We start from the raw sequence: 13,008 nt of genomic DNA, 5'->3' as shown, positions 1-13,008 counted from the left end.
CAAAAACCTAAGTACTCTCAACAAATCAGGTATAGCTGAAATATACTTCAACATAATATAGGCCATATATGACAAGCCTACAACTAAGATCAGACTCAATGGTGAAAAGCTGAGTGCTTTTCCCCTAAGATCAGGAACAAGACAAGGATGCCTACTTTTATCACTTTTATTCAACAGAATACTGGAAGTCCTAGGCCAGAGCAATTAGGCAAGAAAAAAAAATAAAAGGCATCCAAATCAGAAAGAAAGAAGTAAAATCTATAGAAAACATGATATAACATTTGGAAAATGCTAAAGACTCCACCAAAAATCTGTTAAAACTACTAAATGAATTCAGTAAAGTTGCAGGATACAAAATCAATATGTAAAATCAGCTGTGTTTCCATCTACTAACAATAAACTATTGGAAAGAGAAATTAAGAAAACAATCCCTTTGGGGCATCTGGGTGGCTCAGTCGTTAAGCGTCTGCCTTCAGCTCAGGTCATGATCCCAGGGTCCTGGGATCGAGCCCCGCATCGGGCTCCTGCTCCACGGGAAGCCTGCTTCTCCCTCTCCCACCCACCCTGCTTGTGTTCCCTCTCTCGCTGTCTCTCTCTCTGTCAAATAAATAAATAAAATCTTAAAAAAAAAAAAAAGAAAGAAACAATCCCTTTATAATTGCACGAAAAAGAATAAAATACTTAGGAATAAATTTAAGCAAGAACAAGAAAGATCTGTAGAGTGAAAACGATAAGACATTGATGAAAGAAATTGAAGACATAAGTAAATGGAAAGGTATTCCATGTTCATGAACTGGAAGAATTAATATTGTTAAAATGTCCATATTACCCAAAGTAATCTGCAGGTTCAATGCAATCCTTATCAAAAATTCCAATGGCATTTTTCACAGAAATAGAAAAAACAATCTTAAAATTCATATGAAACCACAAAAGACCCCAAATAGCAAAAGTAATCTTAAGAAAGAAGAACAAAGCTGGAGTTACCATACTTCTGATTTTAACTATATTACGAAGATACAGCAATCAAAAAATATATATATATATAGCAATCAAAACAGTATAGTATTGGAATACAAAGACAAACAGATCAATGGAGCAGAATAGGGAGCCCAGAAATAAACCCATTTATTTATGGTTGATTAATTTTTGACAAAGGAGCCAAGAATATACAATAGGGAAATGATAGTGTCTCAAATAAATGGTGTTGGAAACTGGATACCCACATGTAAAAGAATGAAAACTTGATCCCTATCTTATACCACAGACAAAAATCACCTCAAAACAGATTAAAAACTTGAACATAGACCTGAAACCATAAAACTCCTAAGGAAAGATAGAGTATAAGTTCCTTGACTTTAGTTTGGCAGTGAATTTTTAAATTTGACACCATGTAAATTGCAGCATTATTCATAATAGCCAGGATGTGGAAACAACCTAAGTGTCTATTAACAGATGAATGGATAAAGAGATACACACACACACACACACACACACACACACTGAAACATTATTCCACCATGAGAAAGAAGTAAATTCTGCCATTTGTGATAACATGGATGGAGCTTCAGGGCATCATGCCAAAGTGAGAAAAGCCAGACAGAGAAAGACAAATACTGTATCATATCTATATGTGAAAAGTAATTTATCACCTTTTTAAAAAGCTGAACTAATGAAAACAGAAAGTAGAATGGTGGTTACCAGAAGCTGGAGGGTGGAGGAATTGGGGTGATGTTGTTTAAGGGTAAAGAGTTGCAATTAGTAGATAAATAAGTTCTGGAGCTCTAATTCACAGCATAATGATTATAGCCAACAATATTTTATTATAAACTTTAAAGTTGGTAAAAGTCTACATCTTAATGGTTTTCATCACACACACCAAAAAAGATAATTATGTGACACAATAGAGTTGTTACCTAATACTATGGTGGTAATCATGTTGCAACATATAAATATATCAAATAACATACCTGAAGCTTACATAATATTATATGTCAATTATATCTCCATTTTTAAAATGATAAATAAGGCTTGAGAATCTAATGTGTAACATGGTGACTATATTTGATAACACTGTATTATAAAATTGAAATTGAGAGTAGAATTTAAGTGTTCTCACAAAAAACAAACCACAGTAAATATGTCAGGTAATGGATGTGCTAATTAACTCAATGGAAGAAATCCTTTCACAATTATACATATACCAAATCATCACTTTGTACACTCTAAGTGTATCACAATTTTATTTGTCAATAATACCTCAATAACACTGAAAAATTAACCTATGTAGATTCATACTGTAATTTTGGCATAACAAATAAAGAATAGTAGTAGAGTGCATAACTAACATGTTAATAAGGAGAAAATATGGGATAATAAAAAATTGAGGAACATTTTATATGAACATTACATTGCTACAAAGAATTAACCATTCAAAAAATAAAGGTAAACTCCCTTCCTTCACTCATTAGTACAATAGATATCCTATATAAATTACATATTTGTACAGCAAAATAAAATAATAAATATAAATGAATAAAATACTGAATATTGAATATTGAATATGGATCAAGTTCTGAGTAAGATGAAATTAATAGATTTTTAATTAAATACAATCTTTAAACTTTGTACAAATTAATTTTTAAATGTTTACAAAACAAATGAGAAGTTTAAAAGTTATGATTTATTCTTACCTTCAGTGACAAAAAACCTAAATGGATTATGCAAAAATCAATTGAGAACATTTTGAGACAGTTTTACTAGAGCATAGATATACATGGTTAATAAGATTTTCTTTATTATTCTAAAAATAAAAATTAAATCAATGAGTATATTATATAGCCAATTAGAAAATATTAAGAATGGATAATATATAATAACACATATACATGTTTTATAAAGGGGTATGAGGAGAAAGACATTCATATAATTACTAGGACTATACAATAGGATGATTTCTCTGGAAACCAATTTGATATAATATATTTGAAACTAGCAATTCCACTTCTGAGATTCATCTTAAGGAAATAACCAGACATGTACCCCAAAACGATGCTGATATCAATGAGAAATTACTTAAAATAATGAAAAAATTTGAGAAGTTAAATGCTTAGTATCAAGGTATTAGACACATTAACTCTTGCATATTCGTGTAATGCCATATTATGTAGCAGTGTGGGTGTAATTATATCAACCTAGAAAGATAGTATATTGTTTGATGGAAAGCCTCAGTTATTAACTATTTTTAGAGCATATGTCCAGTTTTTAACAAGAATATTTACTTATTTAATTGCATATAACTACTCACATTTACATACAAAAATGTATGGGAAGTTATATAGTACATAATAACAATGGAAATTTGCTTAAATATATTGTTTTCTCAATAAAAGTGTATTACTTGCATAAGAAATAATGAAAATGATACCCGCTATCCAGGGTGGAAGCAACTGCAGATTTCAATCTACCTCTCCAAATGTCTTCTTTCTCTGGGGTCCAGCTCCTCACTGTAGGAGGGAAACCCCTCTCCAATAACACCTTCTCCTGTGTCCCTCTAAGCAGTAATCTCTTCTCCATGATCCTCTCAATGGACATGTTTTTATAGTCATTAGCTATTGTTCAGAGTAAACAGTTTACAATTTAAAAATTACATCTTGGTGTGCCTGGGTGGGTCAGTTGGTTATGCCTCCAACTCTTCACTTCAGCTCAGGTCACGATCTCAGGGTCCTAGGATCAAGCCCCAGATCCAGCCTGGACTGAGACCAAATTGGGCTCCACGCTCAGCATGGAGTCTGCTTGTCTCCCTCTGCTTCCCCCTCCCCAGACCCCCACTCACCCCCACCCACCCCCGTCTCAGGTAAACAAATAAATAAAATCTTTTTTTTTTAAGAATTACCTCTTTGTTACTCTCACATTACAATAAAACCCTCACCTGTACACGTCGTTTCCTCCAGCATCCATGCACACTATGCTCAGACTACAAGTACAAGAAAATTTTACAAGACAACTTCACTGTAAGTCTACAGTGAGGTACAGAGATTCCATGATTTTAGGGTTTATGAATATTTTTTTTAATGAACTTGTTTCAAAGAATTATTTGAATCATTTTAACAAATGGAGGGAAATTAAGTTTTGTACAAAAAGTTATGAAATCTTCATATTATTTTATCTGGCTTGCATTCCATAAAGTTTTGTTACTTCTTCACAGAAGTTATAACTTCCCCAACATGTTTAGCTGATCCTAACATCAAAACTGTTATCATGATTACCTGAAGCAGGGGACTCAGAAACTTATGAAATAATGAATGATAAAAAGAGCACCGGAAGCTAAAGTTGCTAGGAATAATCCATCAATAACTAGTAATCTTGTAAACATGTATCACTTCTGGGGCGCCTGGGTGGCTTAGTCAGTTAAGAGTCTGTCTTCGGATCAGGTCATGATCCCAGAGTCCTGGGATCAAGCCCTGTATGGGACTTCCTGCTCAGTGGGGAGTCTGCTTCTCCCTCTCCCTTTGCCCCTCCCTCCACTCATGCTCTCTCTCTCTCTCTCAAATAAATGAAACATCTTTAAATATCTATCATTTCCATCCCCTGACTCAAAATTTACTTCTGAACAAAAGTTGATTAAATTTTTACTGAAAAAAATTGGTTAATACTTTGTTTGCAATGACAGACAAAAGCATGAAATCATACGTAATTGATAATTTTTACACCACATATATCTCATAAATAGGGTTTCTATGTAACCCTACAGATAAATAAGGTTTCTATTTTACATCACATATATCTCATAAAAAGTCATTTTATTCCTTCTACTTTAGCATGGAAAAGAGACAAGGAGTAAAATTGCTAGTCAATAAATTCAGACAAAGCTCTTGCCTCCTTTGACCACTTAAAAATCTGCATTAGAGAGAACAAAATTACATGTATAATTGTGCAATTTTGTTGGTCTTATCAAATGTTGACATTTAGTCATTATACATTATTAAACAGCCATATAAAAAACCAATTTAAGGGCGCCTGGGTGGCTCAGATGGTTAAGCGTCTGCCTTCGGCTCAGGTCATGATCTCAAGGTCCTGGGATCGAGTCCCGCATCGGGCTCCCTGCTCCTTGGGAGCCTGCTTCTCCCTCTGCCTTTCTCTCTCGCTCTGTCTCTCATGAATAAAAAAAAAAAAATCTTTAAAAAAAAAAAAAAAACAATTTAAGAGAAGTTGAGAAAAATTATCCCGAGAAGAAAAACATTCTGAAGGGGAAACAGATAACCCCTCCCAACAGACCACAGACAAGAATGAGAATGGGTCAAGAGCAGGGAGCCGGTGTTTTAGGAAGGTGGTGTTATGCGCAGTATGAACCGAGGACCAATAAACAAGATTTCTAATAATAGTGGGTGTTACTTACAATTTGGGGAGAAGCCAGAGAACACAGATTCTGAAAAAACAACTTTTCAGACGATTAAGATTGTAGAGAGCTTAATTTAAAAGTTTCTGTGCTTTGCAGTATAAACCATTTCATAATCCCCATCTGGCTAGAACTGTCTATGCTTTCCAAGGGTGTTTGCATGCATTTCTTTTTATAGTCACCCTGTACAGAGATGGGCCACTGAGATCTCAGCTTTTCCACAGCTATAATTAATATTTATCGTTAATATCTCAAAATAAATGCTGTAATCATTTCGTATTAATATATTCACATATGGACATTAATCCTAGTCAATGAAAATATATAAGATGAAACTTGTTGAAGTAATACAGTAAAGCTTGTTTAATAATGCTAAATGACCAGAGAATTATTGGTTTAATGACAATCACGTTATCAAGGCACACATTTTTTTATTTTGATACAATAAGTAGTTTCAAATTGCACAGATAATCACTTTTATTTCTACATTAAAAATGAAGAGACCGCAAAAAAATATAGTGGTAATTGTAATACAGAAACTGGAAAAAAGATGACTGGAAACATGAATTTACACATAATACATATTTCAATTTTCTGGTTTATGTATTTTAAGAAATTAAACCTATTACTTCAAGAAAAGATTTATTCATGAATGTGTAGGGAAAGATAACAAAAAATATAAAATAAAATACTAACATTGTGCAAAAATTCACTTAAATGTTATGGTATTAATGATATAGCTGAAATTGAATACTAGGAAATGAGACATTCATTCCATAATCTATAAACTTCATATTTTTAAAGTAACCAGAACAATCAATAAATTAAAACAGAGTATTTTTAAGTAGATAATATTTTTCCAATCAACATAATTACTATTTCTTTTATTCATTTACATATTATCTACATATGATTTATGCATATTTTATGTACATATATTAGATAGATACAGTTTCTATATAAGTGTGTGATACTGTGTTAATTGTGTGTGTGTATATGTGTATGTGTGTGTGTGTGTCTGTATGTGGAGAGAGAGAATGGAGAGATTTCTTACTACTAGGTGCTGGACACTGGGTTAATGGCTGTAAGCAGCATCCAAATTGGTAAAGTCAGGTTCAGACACCAGAGAAATGAAAGATTTTCCAAGGTTATTAGAAAGATGAAGGACCAGAGTATTGTATATAAACTGATACAATATGAACTTATTTGAAAACACAATTATAGTATGGATTTTTAGTTATCCTTCACAGCATCGAAAAAGAGTAAGATTTGTTGGACACGATGATGTGTTCCCACACACACTGAGGAGTTGAAGTGAAAAACGTCACATGTAATCACAGAATATGGGACATAATAATTCACATATGACAAAAATGTACAAGAGAGTAAGTTGAAAGGAAAGGAAGGAAGGAAGGAAAGGGAAGGGAAGGAAAGGAAGGGAAGGGAAGGGAAGGGAAGGAAAGGAAGGAGGGAAGGAAGGAAGAGAAAAAGGGAGGGAAGGAGGGAGGAAGAAGGGGAGGGATGTTAGCACCACACCAGCAAATAGAGGACAGCATTGTGTTTCCAAAGGCAGGAGAAATTCTTTACTTCCTGACCAACAGCCCAACCACCACCACCTCCTACACATAAGCAGTTAGGTTTCAGGCCATCGGAGGATGATGAGTAGGTGAACCCAAGGCAGAAGTGACTGAGATTAATTGAGGAGTCAGAAGGAGCATGACTGGGGACACTGAAGGTGGGTCGGGAATGGTGGAGCCCCGGGCTCTGCTCCTGTGCCATGCCCCAGTGGGGAACTCCGGGAGCAGAAGGTGGACACTATACCACAGTCTGGAGGACAGTAGTCTCTGTAGGAATATCTGGGCTCATTAGACAGGAGTGCAAGTTGGTATGATTGTCAGAAAAGATACCCATTTCTGAGTGGCCTGGGGCATGCTGCCTGGTGATGCAGAAGATGCCACCCCGCAGCAGTGTCAGGTGGCAAAAGGAATGACAACAAAGGTGACCATTACTGTGTCTGGGCTCACATAGGCTTTCCTATCAACATGAATTCTTGCGTTCTGAGGTTTAAAATTCAAGTGGATTAGATTTCTAAAATCACCACCAGTCTGTGATTGGGCTAATATACTGTCACCGACATCATTTTTCCTGGAATGACCACTGGAATTGCTGCAGTATATTCTTGCTAAAAAATAAAATGTTTGGCCTTCTATCTAGCTAGCCACATTTAAAATAAACTAATTTACCTCAAAATAGACTAGAGCCAAGCGATATTTTAGGGTGTTTATATATGAAAGGGTTGTAGAGATAAGCATGTTGACTACTCAAGTTATTTGTGTATAACATGGCTAGGAAAAAGTTTAATTTTTATTAAAGATCTGAGGAAAAACACTGTTTCAGGGACTTGGAACATTGGAGACATATGATTAAGGATGAATGTCACAGTGATGCTCTGTGGCCAGACAACCAGATTTTGACTTTATAGACACATTTGGAGTGGAAAGGGGACTCTAAGGGCTGCTGATATTGTCATTTTCTGATGTTAAATCCCAACATCTTTAGCATCCGGACACTCCTACAGATATAGCAATTATTACATCCCAAGGTCCTTCTCTCCAGAGTTAGTCCAAAGCATCTTTAGGCAACTTGGCTAGTAGAAAAATCTTCTCTACATTAATCTCAAATAATTCTCCTGGAAATTTCCTCTCTTTTCCATTCCAGTCTGAAACTGTAAGTCTACAAGGAACAAATCCAATGCCTCCTGCATGTGAAAGCTCTTGGTTTACTGAAGAGGAGCCCTCAAATTCCTCTGTAGTCTTCTCTTCTATGGATTCTGTCTCAATTCCTTTGAGGAGGCTCTTCTGTCGTGGTTTTAATTCCCTTTACGATTCTGATCCTCTCTGCTCTGAATATCTTCCGGTTTGTCAATATTTCTCTCAAAGTCTGGTGCTTCAGGCTGAACAAAATGTCCCAGCTGAGTTGCAGCCAAATGAGAGGAAAACAGAGCCATCACTTCCCTCATTCTATACATTGATCAAGAACACCAAGATCAAATTAACTTTTCGTGGAGGTGTGGATTACTGTGACTCACATCAATGATAGGATTCTCCAGGTACATGTCAATTATTCTTCAGTGTAGCTTTTAAAAAGAAAAAAGAAAATACAAGATAATCTCCCTTAATTTTGTGCTTTGATTAAAAAACAAATGGTTGTCATGCTATCTGGATAGAACTGAATTTGCCAGAAGAAATCTGCACATCTCTAAAATATTCCTTCGTCTATTCCCACTCATAAGGTCACCTTCTCTGAATGCAAAAAGGAAAAAAGCAACTCTAAGACCTACCAAATGTGCAATCCGAGTACCTGTCCTGGAGAAGGGAACTGGCACTAAAATTGGCCGCTGAGGGACACAGAATCTCCCCTTCCTTTGTTGTCTCTTTATGACGTCCAGCACATCAGGATTAGCATCTTCAAAGGTGACAAATCCCAGGCATAAAAGGCTTTTTCTATAAGCTGTCCAAAACTCAATTTTACGAGCCAGATATTCATGGAAAATGATGTTTGTTTTGCTTTTCTGGAACCGTTCCCCTAACTCATTTGAAGCCCAGAAAAAATAAAAAGATAAAAAGATTTTTTCATCAACAGGAGTACAAAAAGAGTGGCACTAAAAAGAACTTTAAAAACTATGATTTTACTGAAGCATTAACCTCTGTTTCAATTAAATGCTTTATCACCATCAGTAAGTGCATGAGGAGCAATGTCAGAAATAAATAAAACTAGTAATATTTACTATCATCTTGCTAATTATTTATGTATGTAAAATAAAAAGTATCATTAAGAATAAGCTTGTCATTTGATGATTTTTTTATTCAAATAAAGTCCCCACAGTAATAGTACCTGGGAGGTATCTGATCTCTTGTCTTTCATGTTAAGATCAGGATCCCCAAATCGTGAAATCAGGCTAGTATTCAAGCAAACAATCATTTTCCTCTAAATGCTACCTAATGAATGTATCCAGTGCTTGACTGAAGCCACTCTGAGCAAATAGTTTAGGATAAAAATTCCTTTTTGTGTGCAGGAGAATTTTCTCAATATGCATTCAACAGTCCAAAGCAGAAATCCTTTCTGATTCAATTCTATTGCTTTGCAAATGTGGTCACTTAATATTTATTAAGCAAATAAGTGTATTGACCAGTGTTTTTCTGCAATGATACTCTTGGTTATGTGACATTTAAAGTACTGTCTCCCATGGACATGCTGGGGGAGCTACAGAGACCTGGAGTAGCAGCTTCATCAAGACCAGATTCTTTATTATGGGCTAATAATGTAATACTTGCGACAAACTTTAGATTTTTCTTAATACACAAACCCATGCCAGTTACTGTTAATCCAGAATTCCTTTGCATGAACCAAATATTATAACTGGAAATGTACTTCAAAGGGTCATTTAATCTAATTCCCTCTCTATCTAGGTAGGAAACCCAGAGGTTGATCGGGAAGCCCTAGAACCCAAAATTATTCACCCAGGCCTCCTGAGGTCTGCTCATTTTCACTACATCACTCTACCACACTCTATAAGGTATAAAAGGTTGAATTAATATAGCATTTTTAATAATAATTACAGAGCCTAAAGCATTAAGATTCTCTAGTGCATTAAGATTTTTTTTTCCATCGCATCTTGTTTCTACCCTTGCCTATCCATCATAGAACATTCTCTGATATCCTCCTTTACCTAAATGGCTCCTACTTGTCTTTCAGAACTCAGCTCAAAGGTCATTTCCTCAAGAAAGCCTCCTGTCACCCCCATATTCAATTGGACTTCCTTGTTACAGAGTGTCGTTGTCCCAAATCCTTTATATTCATAGCACTTACATCACTTATAACTGCATGTTCTGTGTTCTGTGACTAGCACCTACCACTCCTATTGGACTCAAAATCCCGTTAAATCAGGGATGGAATCTCTGATTTGGCCAGCCATATACTCGAGCTCATAGACCAGCATTCCAGCGCCCGTTGGATACTGAACACATATTGTTCATAGTATATACTGCTGGCTGTATGAATCGACCCTCTCGAGCCAACTTATGTAGCAGACCACTAGAGACATAGGTTATCTCTAATCCAAATTTAGAAAATGTTTGAAGGTTTTCATATGGACTGCAAGAAAAACCAAAGCTGAAAAATGTCCCTAGTAATTAAAAATCAAAGTTGTTTCCACAGCGTGACCCCCGGGTTGCTTCCTGCCTCTTTGACCTGTTACACTTTTGCCACAGCGGTCTTGTCACCTCCAGTGTTCAAACGGCCGAGAGATCATGGGGAGAACCCAGAGAAACTCAAAATGCATCTAAAAAAAGAAAAAAGGAAAACCTAAAGTTGTAAGAATTCATTGCTTCCTCATTCACACTTCACGCTTTTCCCTTCATCCTGCTGCCAACTACTAAAAAAAAGTGCGAGCTCATGGGTTTCTCAAAACACCCTTCTGACGGTAGGCACGTTCCATGATTGTTATTTTCTTTAACAGATTATTTAGAAAATAATGAAACAATGTCTGAGCTTTTTCTGATTTGTCTGAACTCAGCAATGACTTTGTCTCCTTTTCCTCATTTCATTTCACTCCTTTGAGTCCCACTTCTGTTTTGCTCCACATCTTCACAAGCCTCACGTTCTCCTTCCCAACCTCTCTCCTTGCCTCCCCCAGGGTTTCTTTTTTTTTTTTTTTTAGGTACAAGTGACAAATATATTTCTTTTTATTGTTATTAAAGTTTTCTCCAATGTAGTTCAGTAAATGAAGTATTTTATTTTATTCCACTGTTGGTCATAGTTTGAGCCCTACACACTCCCTTCCCTTTCACCTGAAAGGGAGCTCCTTTGTATGTAGCTACACACTCATCATTAGTAAAGAGATCAGGCTGGATCTGCTCCCAAATCTTCTTCTTAGGATTCAGCTCCTTGTCAGGTTCTCCAGGAAAAGCATCAAAAACAATTCTGTCTCCAGGAACAGACCCATTAGGAGGTGCCAAGATTTCAACCTTCTCAGGTGAACTAGCACACATTACCATTGCTTGAGATATTACTCCCCTCATCTTTGCAGGTTTCAGGTTACAAAGTAAAATCACCATCCGATTTTGCATCTGTTCAAGAGGAACATGATTCACCAGGCCACTGACAACTGTTCTTGGGGCTGTTTCTCCAACATCTACTTCTTCCACATATAAAGAATCTGCATCAGGGTGTTTTCTGGCAGTGATGATACAACCAACTCGAAGATCCAGACGAGAAACATCTAATGGCTTAGAGTCAGCGCTTCCTGCTACTGACTGCTGTTTTTTCTCCTTTTTCTCGCCTTTCACTTCAATTTTCTCTTTCATCTTCTTTTCTTCTGCTCCTCCTCCTATCTGTTCTTTGGCACCAGAAGTTATAGTTGTTATTGGTCTAGACTGTATCACATTTTCAGAAACTGTGGAATTAGTTTGCAGCAGAGTACCAGATGGAAATGGTATTTGTTTCACTCCATTTTGAATTTCTGCCTGAATTAGCTCTTGTTTCAATTCTTCAATTTCTTTCTTTAATTTAGCATTTTCAACTCGAAGTTTCTTCTCTTCTCTCAAAGTTGCCTGCAAAATTGCTTTCTCCTTAAGAAGAGCAACTTGCTGCTTTAAATAGTCAATAATTTGATCTGCTTCTGCACCCTTCTGTTCCAGTCTCTTCAGAGCAGCACCATTAGTTGCCATTTTTGCCAAGAAACGGCAGAAAATCATGAATCGGTGGACAGAGCAACCTGGGCAGCCTCACTCGGGCAGCCTCAGTCCGGAGCAGTCCCACCGGGGTTTCTTTATGACTTTCTTAAGGCCTTTCTTTTCTCATATCTTCTACAGGCATTCAGAAATATTTATTGACGACCTACAACTTCATGTGCAATATTTTCTATATGGATAACATTCCAAAGCTTATTTGCTTTTCTTCCACAATTTACACATTTTCTTATTTCCTTTGTATTTCCAAGTGCTATTTAAACATTTTTCTAAATTGATAGTCATTTTTTAAATAATTTACACAACAAAACTCCAGTATTTTAGTTGAATTCATAAAAAGTGCCAGACAACTGGTAATATTATAGATACTTCAAGCCTCCTTAAAATGATTTTTCACACTACTTTGTAAAACTTTCTTACTGTACACAAATGTCCAAATAGTAGTGTTTAGGTCATCTTTCCACCTGTCCTTCTATTGCACATTCACTCTCAAAGTAATATCCTTTTCCTTCCCTTATCCCCATTTCTTGGTACCTTACTCTGCTCGGGCTACTATAACAAAATACCACAAACTAGGCGGCATATAAACAAATTTATTTCTCATAGTTCTGGAGGCTAGAACATCCCAAATCAAGATGCTGGCACATTCTAGTTCTGGTGAGAGCCAGCTTCTTGGTTCATACACAGACAACTTCTTGCTGTGTCCTCTTACAGCAAAAAGGGCAAGGGATCTCTCTGTGGTCTCTTTCTCAAAAGCATCAATCCCATTCATGAAGACTCCACCCTCATGACCTAATTATGCCCCAAAGATCCCACCTCCTAAAATCACCTCGATTTCAACACATGCATTTTGGAGAGACAGGA

The 13,008-nt window shown here is 36.1% G+C and overlaps 1 protein-coding gene across 2 annotated transcripts; it reads right to left on the bottom strand.

Moving 5' to 3' along the window:
• Window positions 1-11,120: 11,120 nt before the first annotated feature.
• LOC123324419 (aminoacyl tRNA synthase complex-interacting multifunctional protein 1-like) lies at window positions 11,121-12,178 on the bottom strand. Of its 2 annotated transcripts, XM_044913788.1 has the most exons (2): window positions 12,081-12,142; window positions 11,121-11,942 (listed from the first exon to the last, which is right to left on the bottom strand). In XM_044913788.1, exons 1-2 carry the CDS (start codon window positions 12,121-12,123, stop codon window positions 11,188-11,190), a joined length of 798 nt encoding a protein of 265 aa, XP_044769723.1. In that variant the 5' UTR covers window positions 12,124-12,142; the 3' UTR covers window positions 11,121-11,187. The 2 variants fall into 2 exon arrangements, with proteins under 2 accessions (XP_044769723.1, XP_044769722.1); XM_044913787.1 differs by having other exon boundaries at window positions 11,121-12,178.
• Between the last annotated feature and the right edge of the window lie 830 nt (window positions 12,179-13,008).

The sequence above is a fragment of the Neomonachus schauinslandi genome, chromosome 1 (assembly GCF_002201575.2).
Source record: "Neomonachus schauinslandi chromosome 1, ASM220157v2, whole genome shotgun sequence".
Classification (NCBI taxonomy): Eukaryota; Metazoa; Chordata; class Mammalia; order Carnivora; family Phocidae; genus Neomonachus; species Neomonachus schauinslandi.
Note: the sequence above shows the minus strand (reverse complement) of the source record. Positions and strands in the feature narration are given on the sequence as shown.